The 17,115-nt window shown below is 38.8% G+C and overlaps 3 protein-coding genes across 3 annotated transcripts; 2 read left to right on the top strand and 1 right to left on the bottom strand.

Moving 5' to 3' along the window:
* Positions 1-1,928: 1,928 nt before the first annotated feature.
* LOC117922389 (transcription factor bHLH122-like) lies at positions 1,929-2,558 on the bottom strand. Its single transcript, XM_034840528.1, has one exon. The coding sequence runs from the start codon at positions 2,556-2,558 to the stop codon at positions 1,929-1,931; it is 630 nt and encodes a 209-aa protein (XP_034696419.1).
* Positions 2,559-8,725: 6,167 nt separating this feature from the next.
* LOC117922534 (IQ domain-containing protein IQM1-like) lies at positions 8,726-11,472 on the top strand. The gene is made up of 8 exons (XM_034840674.1): positions 8,726-9,225; positions 9,315-9,429; positions 9,569-9,634; positions 9,762-9,850; positions 9,932-10,019; positions 10,255-10,485; positions 10,568-10,669; positions 10,754-11,472. Exons 1-8 carry the CDS (start codon positions 8,726-8,728, stop codon positions 11,225-11,227), a joined length of 1,665 nt encoding a protein of 554 aa, XP_034696565.1. The 3' UTR covers positions 11,228-11,472.
* Positions 11,473-12,503: 1,031 nt separating this feature from the next.
* Positions 12,504-15,332, top strand: LOC117921676 (protein IQ-DOMAIN 1-like). The gene is made up of 5 exons (XM_034839623.1): positions 12,504-12,650; positions 12,733-12,972; positions 13,490-13,717; positions 13,805-13,918; positions 14,326-15,332. Exons 1-5 carry the CDS (start codon positions 12,585-12,587, stop codon positions 14,998-15,000), a joined length of 1,323 nt encoding a protein of 440 aa, XP_034695514.1. The 5' UTR covers positions 12,504-12,584; the 3' UTR covers positions 15,001-15,332.
* Positions 15,333-17,115: the final 1,783 nt, after the last annotated feature.

Here is a 17,115-nt window from a genome sequence, read left to right as displayed (position 1 = left end):
GCTAAGCAAAGCAATAAGATCAGTCATCAATAATCCAGCATGTCAATGTCTCAAACGAATATATCAATGAAACACAGAAGAAATCATGGCATCAGAATCCTCAATCAATACAAATCAATCAACACGATCGACGTGTCAAAGTCTCAAGTGGATATAAAATCCGAGCATACATAAAAAAAAAAAAAAACTCCCAATGTGCAATCATAAGACAGGTACTCACTGATCGACTCATCAAATGCCATGTTTGCTTCATCTTAAGTTCAAGCTTGACCCTCTAAATCATCCCCAGCGGAGTCGCCATTTTGTGGACCCCGCATTTCGATGCTTAATGCGTTTCCCACTCGATGGCGAACTCGATTTTTATTTTGAAAAATTGATTTTTATTTGATTATTTGAAAATGACTTGGAGTCGCCACTTATTTTTGTTTTATTTTTAAAGGGTAAACAAAATAAGAAAGAAAAACCCTAAGTGTGACTCCTTATTTTGGAAAAAGCGGTCTGTGAAAAACCGGATCGGGTTCGGGGGTCAGGTTACTTATCGGGAAGGTACGGTAAAGACCGTAGCACCCCTCTAAGTCCCTAAAGTCGGGTCTCTACTGATAGAATGAAGCTGACATGGCAATCAATGTGAAAATCGATGAATACCTGAATCAATCATGCACATATGAGTATCAGAATATGCAACAGAGGATAATCGAAGTGGAAGTGGATGCGTACCTGATCAGCAAACGGCAACGCGCTATCACAAAACTGGGTTAGTGCATAGTAATGAACATAAAGTGTATCACTCTTATCACCCAATCAGATAAAGAAAGCACCAATATCATGCCTGGTATTATTTCAAATTCACTTTTATTTTGATGAAAATTTATTTGGTGTGGGGCCCCCACCAAAGCCCGTTTATTTTTGTATGAATTAATTTCGTAAATTCTATCACCAAGAATTACGGAAAATAAATTCATACTTATTTTAAAACATTTAAAAAAAAAAACGAGAAAAATATGAACAAGACTTGCCGAAGAGAAATGGAAATCTATTTTATTGAAAAGCGGATTTTTGGAACCTAAGAAAAATGCTAAGGGTGAGAAAACTTGAAGATTTGAAACTAATTTAATTAATTTAAAAAAAAAAAAAAAAAAAAAAAAAACAGAATTAAAGAAAACATTTTAGAAAATGAGGTTGAGGAAACTTATTTTTAAAGTCAAAAGGGAAGAGTTAGGGAGGATGACATGTGGCCCTAAGGTGGCCATGCAAAGGGTCTTGTGCACTGGTGATGCCAACAACTGAGAAGGTCCAGATGACTGCTGTGGGTCCGGATGACACAAAAAGATCTCTCCAACTCTTTCTGCATGAGTACTTGCTGCTGTTCGATGAGTTCCAGTAACTCAACCCTCCTCAACAGTGCCGCCACCTTCTCACGTTCTTCTTCTATATCAGCCTGTGCTTTAACCAGGGCAGCATTCTTCATCTCCAACTTGTTCATGAGATGAGAGATATTCTCTTCCCTTTCTTTGTTTTGTAGGGTCATTTCATCCTTTTCACTAGCAAGCTTTAATTGAGCCTCTGAAAGCCCCATTTCAACACCAATACCATCAAAGAAGCCTCCTCACTCTGAAACTTCAACTGCACAAGTGAAGAATAGCAACCTTCCAATTCCATGCTGAGCTCCTTTATAACCGCATCTTTACTCTCCACTTTTGACCTATAGTCACTCAAGTCCCCTGTCAATTTTTCCAGTTGAGAGCTCCATTCAGCTTCTTTGGCTCTGAGATTTGAAGAACAATCTCTGTGCATGTGCTCCGAACTTTCAACCTTGTTTTGAAACCCTTCTATCAGATTTATCTTTCTCTGTTCTTCTTCTTCTCGAAATTGAACCTTCCCAGTGGCATCTAGATTGCTTAAATGCCGATTCCTCAAGCTGATGCGTGTTAACTGGCAGCTGTGGTGTAGCGCGAGTCCGTGATGGAGCCCGTGCCTCTCATTATAGCATAGCCATTTTCAACATTTAGGTGGGAGAACAGTCCTGCAGGTGAGCTACTATGTCGAATAAGATTCGAATTGTTGCCTCCACCAATCTTCATCTGCTGCGACTGATCCATCCCCATTGAAGAAACCGCACTGTAAGAATTCTCCACTGGACCAGGAGCTGCTGAATTATGATGTGGCATAGGTGATGAAGTCTGATACATCATTTGCAAACCAGAAGCATAACCATTCTGCTGCTGCTGCTGCTGAAGAACCTCCGCTCCGTGCTTCATCGACGCCATAAACTGATTCTGCTGGCTCACAACTACCACTGATTCTGGCGCCATTGCCTGAGAATTCTGCCTCGTATTCATAACAGTATGAGAAGATGAATCTTCTGTCCCGCCACTGGACATGAACCTAGAGAAAATTCTCTCAGTTTCAGGACTTGAAGGCCTGTGCTGTAGGAACTCTTCACAGTCTTCTCCATCAATGAAATTGGAAAAGTATGAGCTGGGTGCAGATCTGTAGCGCATCAAGCTGGAGTTCATCTGCTGCTGTTGATGCTGATGATGCTGAAGATTTGACTCCATTACTTCTATGCAGTTCTCTAATTCTCTTTCCCTATGCTTGAAAACAAAAGGGTCTTTCCTTTTGAGAATTGTTGTTTGCTGGGGCAGAAAGTTTTTACTTTCCTGGAAAATTTGTTCTATACACAAAGCATTCAACGCAAAAACTTCACCTTCTCGATATGGATCTAACAAAAGACATCAAATAAATCTATAGTTGAGAATACTCCTCCAAAAAGTAGCTTCATAAACAGAGAATTACAGAGGAGAAGATGAAGTCTCCATCACAAGCCAGAATCATATTTTCACGGAACTCCCAATCTGAGCACGACCCAATTCCCTAGACCTGAATCTGGAGTAACCCGACTGAAGAACACAACAACAGCCACCCGAAAACAATATCAGATTGAAACGGAACAAAACGAAGAAAGGAGAACAACCCAGCTCAAAATTCTTGAAATTACACTATTTGATCTCAACAATCTCCAATCTGACAACAACCCAATTTTCTGTTCTTGAATCTGAATCACCGAGCCCAATAACCAGTGGAAGAAAAATGAAAATAAAAGAAGAACACCGGATTACAACACTGCAGATGAAGGATGCTACTGTTGAAATAATGACTGTCATCAGCCATGAAGACTGTCCATGCCACAACAAACAAGTTACAATATTTGGCAGTCTTCTCTCCCATTACAACTGCAGAGTGAGACCTAGAGCTTGGGGATACATCATAAAGAGATGATGCAGGCACAAAAACACCTTTCATGCGAGACGCATTGTATCCCACTGAGCTCCGATAACCAGAGGAGACTCCTTTAAGGGAAGTAGGTGGAGTCTATTGCTGCGTCAAGTGCGAAGATGATGAAGTCACCACTGCAGTAGAGGCGCCACCAGCAGGCCTAGGGACCTGAGTTCTTGAAGGAAAGGTGGTTCCATCAGGAAGAACAACCCAGCCAGCTTCCCTTGCCAAAGCTGAAATCACATCATTAATATCTGCTCTGACCCTTAGGTTATAGTTCCCATGCCTTCGAAGGCCTGCCAAGATCCTTGCAGTGATAGATCTCCGGTGCCGCTCTCTCAGCTTTGTTCTCTCCTTTTCTTCTACTGGTCTACACCTTCGCCCTCCACCTTGGTTGCCTCCTTGCTCTTGAATTTGCTGGTGATGTTGAAAACGATTATTGCCACTGCTTGATACAAATGCTCCATCAACCAAATGAGATCACAGTCATAGTAGAATTTCCCAATGTCAAAAGCGAGCAAACTGAATCTGAGGGGTATGAACATGTTATTATTCTATAGCATGTCCTCATGATAAAGATAGAGACCATGACCAATAGATGTCTTCCCTTTTCTATTCACTTACTGCTAACAAGTTCAACACCAAAAGGTTCCTTTGTCATATCGGGATTTTTATTGGAATTGGATGGCATAAAACAGATGAGGCAGCCTTGATGCATCTTTTGAAACCCTCTATAGAAATCGACAGCAATGAAGTTCGGCCATTGGTTGCCAGCTGCTTTATAGCAGATCTTCATCACATTGGTTAACGGGGCTAAGTTATCCGCACAGGCTTCTTCACAATATCGGGATTTCCACGTTATGCAGCTAGTCAAAACGAGGATACCTTCTTTACGCAATACCATCCAGAACTGTGTGGGTCCCATGGGTTAGGTGTTCTTATCAAGCTTGCAAAATAAACCACGTGATATACAAGCTAACACATGGGTAGACTAATCGAAATCCTTGCCTCTTTCGGAATGCAGATACTTGATTAAAATTGACTTTGACCCTAGGACTGCAGGTGAGCGCTATGCTGTAGAATCCATGTATCAGGTGCTTCTCAGATGAAATGAACCAGCACTAGGGACCTACAACTAGGGCCTACTTTTCAGAAAAGTCCTTTATGAAAACTGGATCCTTCTTTTCTCTGGGAACAAACCCTGCACCACCATATTTACGATGATGTAAAAACTGTTTATTCCAACAGCTCAACCATCTATAACTGCGCATAGCTTGAAGGTGGACCTTCTTCGAAATCATACTCGTGCATAGTGAAAACATCAGGACAGCTACTTATATTCTCCTCCTCTTCAGTGCTTCAAGTATTGCAGAATGAGTGATGAGAAAACAACAACAGAACGGTGCAGATTTGCCATTGACAGCACTCTGTTGAACTTGGCTTCAGGGAAAGGAGGTTCAGAAGGTAAGGAATCATCTGTCTTTTGTTCGAGGTTATGTATTTCTTGTGACCGGCATAAACCCGATATCCCTGAATTGCATGACCTACGTTTCCTCCATATCCGAGATCATTGCGCAAACCCAAACCAATCTGGAGGAGCTTTATTCATCCTCAACCCTCATAAGCTTAGCTCTATGATAGCTTTACCATCAATCCCTCAGATAGGGACATACAACCCGATGTACAGCAAGGTAGGATACCGAGAACAGGGGAATGGAAAAACAAAACAGATCACAAACCAATGAAACCAAACCAGAGCCATGTTTCATGTTTAGACAACAGGCTTGGCTGTAGGTGGGTGAGTTAAAATACGTCCTAAAGAGATAAGAACAAGACAGAACTCCCATATGTGGCATAATGAAAACTAAAACAGAGCTGAACCATTCTCAAATCATCATAAGGAAAACAAACAAGGTAGCCGCTAAGGAATCCGAGAACCAAACAAGTCACAGGCACTATCAAGCAAAAGGAATGAAACTACGTACTGATAAAGAAAATGAAGGATCCATGTCAGTCATACCTTGCTTTTCTTCCTCCTCGAGCTCTCTGTTCTCTCTGGATCTCCTAGCCAAAACTCCTCCTAGTTTCCCTCTGAGCTCTCCTCAAGCTCTCAGAAAAACTACCTCTCCTTCAGCTTCTTGTCCCCCTCTCCAAAAGCTCCACGCTGCTCCTCAATAATCCTCTCTTTCTCCTCCCAGCTCTCTCTGTAGCCTGCTCTCTCTCTCTCTCTCTCTACAGCTAAACGAAAACCTCTTCTCCCTGGAAAACCCTCTCTCCCTCTCTTTTCTCTCTGGTTCCTTTCTTACCCAAAGCTCGCTGTCACTCTCTAATGGCAGCCCCTCTCTAAAAGCTCTCTCCGCCCAAAAAGTAACCAAACCAAAACCTCTTTCTCCTTGAAAGCTCTCTGTCGTCCCCCACAAAACCCAGGATACCCTCTCTAAAACAGAAACGCACCCTCTCCCCCTTTCCTGCTGCCTGCCTCCCCCAAAAAAGCAAAAATCCCCTTTTCTTTATCCCTGATCTGCCCCTCTAACCACCTGCAGAGACAGCCACCCCAAAAAAAACCCCACTACCAGCCTGCAGCCTGCCCTATTTCTCTCTCATCCGCTCCCATGCAGCTGGCAGGAAACTTCTAGAAGACCCCTCCACGTGTCATCCTTCCATTGGCACTTCAAAAGGCAAGGTTGATTCACCTGTGGCTACTGAGGGCGCGACACGTGGCTCGCTGGGGTGGTGACACGTGGCTAAAAGATCTGCAGAAAAGAAAGACCTAAATGGGGGTCTACAATTATATTTTTTTTTTCCCATTTTACATATAAACTAAAAAAATTCACAATATTTTTTTTTGGTATTTTCCTGAACCAAACATGAAATCAAGAATACGAGTATTTAGATAGAATAAAATTATATTTAATTAAAATGTAAAAAAAAATAAAATACAATTATCATTATTTTTAATAAAAAATAAATAAAATACAATTCCAAAAAAAACCCAACAAAATATTTGTTAAAATACATAGTACTTTTGCATATGAAATAAAAACCTTTTTCCGAAGATTACACAGTACAAAAATGGACAGGAAGTTGTTGAAATTAGAATTTTGGAGATTGATGGGGACCATGCAAGATTATAAGACTTGTTTAATGGGTAAATTAAGAGATAATTAGTCCACAAAGCGTGTTCTTGGTGGGTTAATTGGACAAGCTTCATAGAGTGTAAACATGATCATAGCCCACTTTTGACTCCCTCAATATCTACAAAAGGTTCTCACTTTTGAAACTTAATTATGATTTAGTTTTATTTATTTATTTTTAATCTCGATTTGTGTATTTGTTTAAGTTTGATTCGGTTTTAAAATTTATTTATTTGAAGTGGTAATGATAGATGAAGACTCGGATATAATTATATAAAATGTGAAACAATTTTCTGAAGTTTTATTTAGCGGAAAGGTGATCGTTAGGTTACAGTTTCGTTACATACGGAACACCGATCATGATTCATTAAACATGAAACACCTTTCTTCATAAATCAAAAGTTGTTCATTTGGACGGAAATAATATTAAATTAATTTTTTTATTAAAAATGTCAAAGAAAAAGAGTATGTTTAGCTGTATGATTTAAAAACAATTTTTCGTTTTTAAAAATAAAAAAATGTTTTTAATTTTTTTAATATTATTTGATCGTTATTATTTGAAAATAATTTTAAAAAACAAGGTGAAACAGAAAAAAAATTTTAGAAAACAAATAAGAGTCATTTTCACCCGTTTTTAGAAATAAAAGAAAAACACGGGTCTGTTTGACCATATTTTTTGAAACTTATTTTTTAAAAACTGTTTTCAAGTTAAATAATAAAAAACAGTTTTTAAAAACAAATTTAAGAAAACACAGTGAAATGGGTAAAAAATTTTTATTCAATTTTAAAAAGTGTTGTTAGCTTATAAAAGTAAATCAAAAACAAAAACTACTTAAAAATGCTAATCCAAATACGATTCCTAGTTGACTCTTTGTCGGTATGATTCAAATATGATTCCTATTCAAATTAAAATAAATGACTAACCTAACATCATAATTAATTAATTTTTAATTTTCAATTAATATTATTTTTAAATTTATTTATAAGAATGTCACTTTCTTATTAATTTAGTCTTTAGAGTAAAACTCCCGACAATATCGAACCCAAAGCAGGGACAAAGCATACTTTATACCATTTGTAAGCATCATACCTAACGTTGACTCAATATTATTTTGGAATTTATGAAATTTTAATTTATTTATAAAAATATTATGATTTATTTATTTTAAAAATGTATTATCATATTATTCAACGACATTCAAAATAGAACCTGACGTAGGGATAGGACTAACTAGGGTTAGTTGGCATTGATTTCAGGGCAAATCATGCATGAAGACTGACATGAAAATTGACCACATGAGAATGATAGACAAAATCTAACTTGAGTGTTTGACAGAGTTGGGGTTTAGTTTTCTAGTCAAGAGTTGATTAGTTTTATTTCCAAAGCTTGATCTTTCATGGAAAGTCTTTGGAAACATACACGGGGGTTTCTCCCTTTGACACTCTCTGTCTCTGTCTCTCTCTCTCTCTCTGTCTCTCTCTCTCTGTCTCTTTCTGTCCCCCTCTGTACATGGAAATTTGGTTCACATTCTTTCCAAGCATGCCAAATCTTTGAACACTTCAACTTCAAAGTCCCCCGAGTGGCACACAAGCTGGAAAAAGCAAGCCCTTCTGTTTCATACCAACATTTTCCATTCAAAGGAGCCCAGCTCAAATTGATGGGGAACACACTTCTATGACTATTCTGTGTTATTAATATTATAATTTTGATTTCCTCTTCCCTTTTTCCAGTCTTTGTTGGGTTAGAAGATGAGTCTATGTGGACTTTATTTTCCTTTGCTTTTTAATATTTTATGGGTCCTTTTCCCCTTGAATTGGTCAGTATATATATGGGGGGGAATGGTGATGTTGGGAACCAGATTCACCTGCTTTTCATATAGAGGTTTCAGGTAAAAACCCTTGACTTGTTCCTCTTTGTTTGTTCATTTTGGTGTTTTTTGGTTCTCTGTTTGATTTTCTAGATTGGATTGAACTTGGAAAATTTGAAAATTTTGTGGAATGTGAGTTTGAAACTTTGAGATTTTGGGGTTTCTCAAACTGGGTTGGTAATGAATTCAATCATGGGTACAGGATTTCACCTAGGATGAAATGGAAAATGTCAAATTTTCTGGGCTGAAAACTTCATTTTCTGAAAATTTGAGCTGATATATGAATGGGTCCTTTCTGTTTGATCAATCGACTGAATCGATGTTTCTTTGGTTTTTCTTTGAATTTTAATGTCATATATCCCATAGAATTTTTGAATAAGCATAGTTGAATTGATAAACAATCTTGTGAAACAGGTTGGTCCTTGAAGAATCACTACTTGTGAATCAATGGGATTGCCATTTTCCTTGCCCTCATCTATCCCAACACAAAGCCTGAGAACAAGGCTGTTTGGTTCAACAGAAAATGTAGATACACTTATAGTAAGATCCATCAGCTTCAACTCCAATGACGGGGAGACAATGCTGAGAACTGTTAGTTTCAAGAAAAGGGATTCTGATAACATCACTATATCTGATGGCTCTGATGAGGTGGTTATTGAAGAATCGATACACTTCAGGAAACCAGAGTTCAAAAAGCTAAGGCTTGAAACTACTGTTTCATTCAAGAGTATAGTGCTGGATGGAGAGAATTTGGATTCAAGGGAAAAAGGTGACGAATTGCCTAAGAAAACAAACCCTGCAGAGACTTTACCTGACCCAGCCGTCTTGTTCTCTCCAAGGCCTGTTAGTGAGCTTGATGCTGCCGCAGTTAAGCTGCAGAAAGTTTACAAGAGTTACCGAACAAGACGAAACCTTGCAGACTGCGCTGTAGTTGTTGAAGAGCTCTGGTTTGTTATTTTCTTTTCTCTGTTTTGCTTGAAACTAATTTTAGTCCTTGGTTTGGAACTCGGTCTTGATCTTTCTGCTGATGTTGTAGGTGGAAGGCATTGGACTTTGCAACACTGAAGAGGAGCTCTGTGTCGTTCTTTAACATTGAGAAACCAGAAACTGCAGTTTCACGTTGGGCACGGGCCAGTACGAGGGCAGCCAAGGTACTTTATCAGTATGCCATCCTAACGATCCATTTTGCTTTCAGTCATTGTGAACTTTTGGTCTACTCTTAACTACTTTTTCTGCTAAAAACTATTTAGTATTTGTATATGATCTTCGGATTTTTTTTCGTGGTTGTAGGTTGGGAAGGGCTTGTCCAAGGATGAGAAGGCTAAGAAACTAGCACTGAGACATTGGCTTGAAGCAGTAAGTTTTAAGTCCACACTCCTCCATACCATCTGATATTTTTTTCTGCAAATTCATTGCTTGGTTACTCAGAAAATTTTAGAAATGGAGAAAAATCATGCTAATAATGACTCCTTGTTTTGCGCAGATTGATCCACGCCATCGCTATGGACACAACCTACACTTGTATTATGATGTCTGGTTCCATAGTGAGAGCTCCCAACCTTTCTTCTACTGGTAAAAACACGCTAATGACTGGTTTTTTAGAGTCTTAACAGAATGAATTTTTTTCTAACTTCTTCCTTTGTGAAAATGAAGGTTGGATGTTGGAGATGGCAAGGAATTAAACCTTGAGAAGTGCTCGAGAGCTGTTCTACAGCGACAATGCATCAAGTACCTTGCTCCGGTAAGTATCGACCACCTGACAATATACTTGAATTCTTACAGACAAAATATCAGTGAACACCCTCTTATATTCCCCAAAATCATCATAATGAATTTCTTATGAAAAAAAATCAGTTTGCTTTCAGTTCTGAGCTAGACTATACCACATTAATTTTCTATCAAAGGTCAATTTTGTTACAAGAAATGATGAACCCAATTTGCCTTTGTTAATGCTGTGAAATCTATTGCTCTTGCAGAAAGAGAGGGAAACATATGAAGTGATTGTAGACGATGGGAAGCTTGTCTATAGGCGCAGTGGGGAGCTTGTGAATACCGTTGAGGGTTCCAAGTGGATTTTTGTCCTGAGCACCTCAAGGAATATGTATGTAGCAGAAAAGAAGAAAGGCCGGTTTCAGCACTCGAGTTTTCTCGCTGGAGGAGCTACCACTGCAGCTGGAAGACTGGTTGCCCATAATGGAGTTCTTAAGGTATGCTTTATACCATTCAGGCATGGCCATAACCATCACCCAAGCACACCTTTAACTTGATTTTTCCCTGCAATTTGTTCAGGCTATATGGCCTTACAGTGGCCATTATCACCCAACAGAGGAGAACTTCATGGAGTTCATCAGCTTCCTAGAGGAGCACCATGTAGACTTGACCAATGTGAAGGTAAATTCCTCTCAACCATCTTCCTGGACTCCTATGCGACGATATATGCATATATATGCTCATTTTTAAGGTTGTTTTCTGCAGAGATGTGCAGTAGATGATGACAACCCAACGCTCAAAATTGCAGACAGTGAGCTGAAGTCATCAGACTCGCCAAGGTTTCCCTCAGGAAGCATCACCGTCTCTGAAGCAGCTGATGCAGATGGGGTCATCACCCAGGAGGCCAAACCAACAGCAATTCATCAAGAGGACAACGTGGGCAGAATTGGAACCGACATAGAACCGGCGTTTGGCCTAGGCAAACGATTGTCGTGCCAATGGACTACTGGGGCTGGTCCGCGAATCAGGGTCTTAAGGGACTACCCTGCAGATCTCAAAATCAGGGCACTGGAGCAAGTCAACCTATCCCCCAGGATCAAGCCAGGAGCCTTTGGCAGCAGCAGCATTCCAGTCCTGCCAATCCCCTCACCAAGGCCAAGCCCCAAGATCCACCTCTCCCCTAGACTTTCCTACATGGGACTCCCTAGCCCAAGGGTCAATCTACCTACTTCTAACTAAAACAGAGCCAATTCACCAAATGGTGGTTTTTTGAGGCACGAGTCATGGCACGGGTACTGGCACACGTCGTGTCACACATCACGCGTCATGGCTTGGGCCATGACATGCGTTAGGCCTTATAAACCTAAAAGGTTGAAGGGCTTGCGCCATTTTTTTCTCCTGCAATTAGCATTTTTTTTCTTTACTTGTCTTGCAGGTCATTTAACTCATAGATAGTCATAGACGAATTGATCTCTTTACTCAAATGTTTGATTCAATCTCCTCTTTGTTTTTCCCCTTTTTTGGGTGGGTTTCTCCATCCTTGTAAGAAATTTCCATTGTAGAATTCAAAATAATTATTGAATGAAAATAAAAATTCAAACATTTCTCATCCATGATGACCTAGTCTTCTTATGAGTAGAACAATTCAACATGGAAGCTAAGAAGAGGGTCACATACTGAAGCATCACCATTAAGTCCCAATTCAACTTTGAAACGTCTTTAAGGTCATATTGACCATAGAAGTTAAGAGTACGTTTGGTCGTGCATTAGTGAAGGAAAATGAAAAAAAAAATTATTAAAAAAAACATAAGTTTTTAATTAATTTTATAATCAAATACATTTTACCTGTTCAATCTTTAACATGCTTCACACTTTGTATCTTTATATTTAAAACTCGACTTTTTACCTTTTAAATGAAAAAACAAATTTGAAATGTAAATAAAAACACTTATCATCTAAATTCAAAATTATGATGGCACGCAAAAATAGCTAATAGATATGCAAATATCTCTATCAACACCTTCATAAGGTAAAAAAATAAAAATTGATGGCTTTTATATTTTGGAGGGATTTGAGAAATTCCTTTTATAATTTTATAGCGGTTTTGTAATTGCAGGCTAAGTATTGTTCTTTAATAAATTTGGAGGGTAAAGTATTAAATTTTGATTATGAGGAGATAGAATATAAAACACCCCAAAAATTAACCTTTTTAATACTTGAATAATAAAAGTTTATTTAAAATGGTAAGTTAAAAGTTAAAACCGTTTTGAAAAACAAATGGTAAGTTGAATGGGGTCAAGATAAAACGACGTCGTATCCTGTGTTTGGATTTGACTTCTTGGTAATGAATTGAAATTTAAAGGAGCGTCATTAGGAGACAAATAGGAATAAAAAAAAGTCTTCTTGTCCGTTACGGACTGCCCTTTTTTTTTTGAATTCAAAATTCAAACGGCTCTTTTTTAAATTGTTAATAAATCCTTCACCTTCTTCTCTCTCCACTGTTTTGCGTGTAAATCTTGTTTCCAGAAAGCATTTTCTGATAACATTTTTCTCTATTCTCGTGTTTCTTCACTTCAAAAAAACAGATTTTTGTCTCATGGGTGGTTCAGGGAACTGGCTAAAATCACTGATTGGGCACAAAAATGCCCAGATCAAAGACCATGTGAGTTGGAATTTGTGGTTTTGATATATTTTTTTCTTGGCTGTTTTCGGGGTTTTGATGTGTCTTCTTCTGTGGGTTTTAGGAGAAGGAGGGTGGTGGTAATGGGAGGAGAAAATGGAGGCTGTGGAGGAGCTCTTCGGGGGGTTTGGGTTTGAAAGGAAAGAACGTGGCGGCATCAGAGGCGTCCGATTCTTCAGTGGTGGCTGGTAATGGGTTCTCTGCTGCTGTGGCTGCCGTTGTTCGAGCTCCGCCCAAGGATTTCATGGTGGTTCGCCAAGAATGGGCTGCGATTCGCATCCAGACCGCTTTTCGAGGCCTTCTGGTAAATGGGTTTCGCTGCTTTTACTCTTTTCCATGCCCTATTACTCAGAATTTAGCTCAATTATCCAAAAAAAAAAAAAAAAAGAACTTGAATTCAGTCCAAATATGCACAACCTTGAGCTGTTTGACTAGAAATGCCAGATAAAATGTGTTTGGTGATTGCAAATTCTTAAAAAAAAAAAAAAAACAAAACAAAATGGAAAACAGGGTCTGAGATGAACTACCAGTATAGAAATCAAAGAAATTGAATTCCCAATTCTTCAGATTCTTGAATAGATTAATTTCATCAGTTTGAATTCAAGTAAATTTGAAGGTTGGTGTCACTGAGCTGCTTCAAAATTGATTAGTACCAACTGTTATTTTTGAATCATTCAATAATTTCTTGGGTAGAATTTGATTGCCCTGCTCCCTAATTGGGTGTTTCAGATGCTTTTTCTTTTCACCGAATTCAATCTCTTTCACGGGATACTTTTTTATTTTATTTTTTATTTTAATCTGGGTAAATGGGAAAATTGCAGGCAAGAAGGGCCCTGAGGGCCTTGAAAGCTCTGGTGAGGCTTCAGGCCATAGTCCGTGGCCGGCAGGTCAGAAAGCAGGCGGCTGTGACACTTAGGTGTATGCAGGCACTTGTTCGGGTTCAGGCCCGAGTCAGGGCTCAGTGTGTGAGCATGGCCTCAGAAGGGCAGGCACAGCAGAAAGTTCCTGATCATCTTCAAAACCTGCCAGATCCCATTAAGCAGGCAGAGGTACTATAATTATAGGCTCTTTAGTTTTTTATTTCAATTCTTTGTGTTGTTTTTCATTTAGTAATGGTTAGTCTTGGGAATTTTCAGGAAGGATGGTGTGATAGAAGGGGCACTGTGGACCAAGTAAGAACAAAGTTACAGATGAGGCAAGAAGGAGCTATCAAGAGGGAGAGAGCAATTTCCTACTCCATCTCTCAGAAGGTAATGATTTCAAGAAAAAACAAACATAACTGTCTTTTTAAAACGGTTCTGAAAAACAATTTTTGAAAATTGTTATTTGACAATTGACATTTGGTAAAACAAACATCTAATTTGGAATTTAAAATGTTTTTAAATATGTTTTATAAATAACTTTTACACATTGTGTTTTTTTATTTTTATGATTATTTTTTAAAACAATTCTCAGAACCGAAAGATGTTATCTGAAACCACTATGTTTTATACTTTCTGATTGTTAAACTTGTTTTATTGTTTTGGTTTTACAAAACAAAAACCTGTTTTTGAAAACAGTTAGCAAACTTTGTTTTGGCTCTTCTGTAGTATTTCTTGGTGAGATATTAGATCCCAATGTGTTGGGATTGAGCATTGAAATCTGTTCTTGTTTTCAGCCCTCAAGAACAAACCATTGCCCATATTTGAGAACAAGCAAATCGGCGAATTCTCTCAAGCAGCAGAAGCAGGACAATAACAGCCCAGGATTGACCTGGTTGGAAAGATGGATGGCAGCAAAGCCGTGGGAAAACCGGTTGATGGAAGAAGTCCAGACCGAGCGGCCAGAGATGACTCCATTGTCTAGAAGAAGTGAAGATTGTTATACCGCCGGTTTTCGATCAAATTCTTCTGAGCACAGCATACTCAAACCTAAAAGGAACAACAACAGCCTCACTCCCAGGATGTATCCAAGATCTCCGGTTGTTGGCCAAATTTCTCGATCATCTTCCGACCCGAGCTCTGAATTTCTCTATGATGGAAGCTCAGAATCAACCTCATCATCTAGCAATACAGTAATGGAGATGGTAGAGGAGAATCATACAAGCAGACCCAGCTACATGAATCTCACAGAGTCAATCAAGGCCAAGCAGAAAGCCTCCAAGTATTCTTCTCCTCCAAGGCCTTTAATGGAGGATGCTCAGCTACATATGAAATCAATGGCAATCTCTACTGGGGATACAAAGAGCAGTACTGGTTCTTATACCCCATCAGCTAAGCTCTGCAAAGACCTTTACCCTACAATACAATTGGATAGATTCAATAGAATAAAAGCCAACAATTGTCTATTCTGATTGAGGAGCAGGGGCAACACCTTGTTGTCTTAATGATACTGAAACCACTTAATTGGAAAAAGTCGTGTGAGAATTGGTTGTTAGAATATAGTTTTGGTTTGGGATTATGGATTTATAGTTTTGGTTGTTAGAATATAGTTTTGGTTTGGGATTATGGATTTATACTTGTTTACACAGCAATTGTGGCTATACAATAGTTTTGGTTTGAGACATGAACTTGTTTTCCATGCTTGGATTGGTGTGAATCAGTGTAGATTGATTGAAGAGTGAATTGTCTTGTCTCTTTAAACTCCACAAGTCTTGCATAAGGGCTTGAATGGGGCATTTTTTCATGGTTCTCTGTTTTGTTCCATGATTTCAGTACCAAAACACATGGCCTAGGTAACAACTCACTCCCAGTAATGTAAATATTGTCTTCTCTAGACTCAAAAGTTTTTGTCTTTAAAGTGCTTGTATAAAATTATAAGGAATCCATGCATATATAGCATTACAAACTTTTCCCTCTCATTCGAAATAGGATGTTATAATCATCATCCATATAGGCACGACTTTCACATTGCATCCTACGGGACTAAACAAACAAACACTCACATTGAGGTTGAGGATTGACTTTGATACCATTATAAGAATCCAAATTACACGATTCCCAATCTTAGTGTAGAAGTTTTTTTGGTCTCATAAAGGGGTATCTGTTTGTTTGATTCCACAATCTGTGAGACGTGTTTTAAAATCATGAGAGTTCATTAGGTGTAAAATGAATAATATTTACACGATTGAGAGTGGGGTCATTACAATTGATTTCTCGAAAGCCATCATCTCACTTTGTAGGCCTAAGTTGGTTCAGAAGGGTCGCAAGCTTGTAGAGCTATATAGGAAAGATCTTTGGAATGACCGAAGACGATCTTAGTCCAACGACAAGACTAAGAACGTCTCGTAATATTTGGATGTGCTTAGAAAAAACGTTTGCCCAATCTTCAAAGGACCGAGAACTTCAACTACAGTGTCAATTGCAGCTATGTCGCAAAGGGTTCCAAACCTGTTTATGTTCGAAATTGAAAACCATATGTGATGATCTTACGGCCATTCAGAAGCCAGTTTCTGATTCAGATAAGGTCTTTGTTTTGGCTCTCTAATGGACTTGGGCTTAGATACGAGGGATTCGTGACTTCTATGCTCTCAAAACCCCCCTCAAAAAATAAAACTATAGCCAGTAAGCCAGCCCTCCAGCACTGGACTGGAGCACTCAAGCAGATAAGGCAAGCCTAAAGTAAAGTAAAGGGCCTGGTCTTGAATGCTAGCCGTTTCCATTATCATTGGCAGCCATGGAAGTGAACTCTCTTTACTCTTTAGGTTCAATAGGACTTGCCAGGATTGCCCATTCCACTTGTTTTTCATAGACTGTCACTGAAATTTTTGTCCATAGTTTCAGCTGAATCAATGAAGATATTGATACAGCTGACTTTTAAGAATTTTCCCAAATCTTTTCCAGCTGAATTCTTTAAAAATTTTCCCAAATTAGAGATGGGCTTTGATTTCACTTGATTGAACACCGCCGCCGCCGCCGCCCCCCACCCAATCAGAAGCAATCAATTCAGACCCCCAAAGCCTAGTTTCAGTGGCTTCCAGCTACGTGCTTCTTTGATAGTTCCCCCCCTCTGATTATGAAAAACTGGTAAGAATCATGAGGTAAAAGGACAAATCCAATCACCATGATTAGAATGCAGCCTCTATCAACCCCGCGATTCGAGGCTGATAGAGGCCACGTGCATGATAATCATCCTCATTATGTGATAACATCACAAATTATTCCATCCCTTGAGGATAAAGAGAAAAAGGAAAAGACAGGAGAAAAAAGAAAAAAAAGAAAAAAAAAAGAAAAAACCTGCAGTTTCAAATAGACCACACAAAGAAATAGTTCAAGGGTCAATTTCAAGAACTAGGACACATTTTGAGAAGTTTGTGATAGTATCCTGAATCAGTTATGGCCTTGACTTGTCTACAATGCATGCATGCGGTAGGACTGATGATCGATCGGTTTCAAATGATCCCCATGTGGGAGAATATGCCAATTCTAAAGGCAAGAAATCAGGATGCTACCAAAAGCTGTAAAATTCT

The sequence above is a fragment of the Vitis riparia genome, chromosome 9 (assembly GCF_004353265.1).
Source record: "Vitis riparia cultivar Riparia Gloire de Montpellier isolate 1030 chromosome 9, EGFV_Vit.rip_1.0, whole genome shotgun sequence".
In the NCBI taxonomy this organism is placed as follows: Eukaryota; Viridiplantae; Streptophyta; class Magnoliopsida; order Vitales; family Vitaceae; genus Vitis; species Vitis riparia.
Note: the sequence above shows the minus strand (reverse complement) of the source record. Positions and strands in the feature narration are given on the sequence as shown.

Coding starts and splice junctions, on each gene's coding strand:
- LOC117922389 (XM_034840528.1), bottom strand. CDS start 2,558: ATGGAGTCAAATCTTCAGCATCATCAGCATCAACAGCAGCAGATGAAC.
- LOC117922534 (XM_034840674.1), top strand. CDS start 8,726: ATGGGATTGCCATTTTCCTTGCCCTCATCTATCCCAACACAAAGCCTG. Junction 9,430..9,568: donor CCAGTACGAGGGCAGCCAAG/GTACTTTATCAG, acceptor TCGTGGTTGTAG/GTTGGGAAGGGCTTGTCCAA. Junction 10,020..10,254: donor GCATCAAGTACCTTGCTCCG/GTAAGTATCGAC, acceptor TTGCTCTTGCAG/AAAGAGAGGGAAACATATGA.
- LOC117921676 (XM_034839623.1), top strand. CDS start 12,585: ATGGGTGGTTCAGGGAACTGGCTAAAATCACTGATTGGGCACAAAAAT. Junction 12,973..13,489: donor CCGCTTTTCGAGGCCTTCTG/GTAAATGGGTTT, acceptor GGAAAATTGCAG/GCAAGAAGGGCCCTGAGGGC. Junction 13,919..14,325: donor CCTACTCCATCTCTCAGAAG/GTAATGATTTCA, acceptor TCTTGTTTTCAG/CCCTCAAGAACAAACCATTG.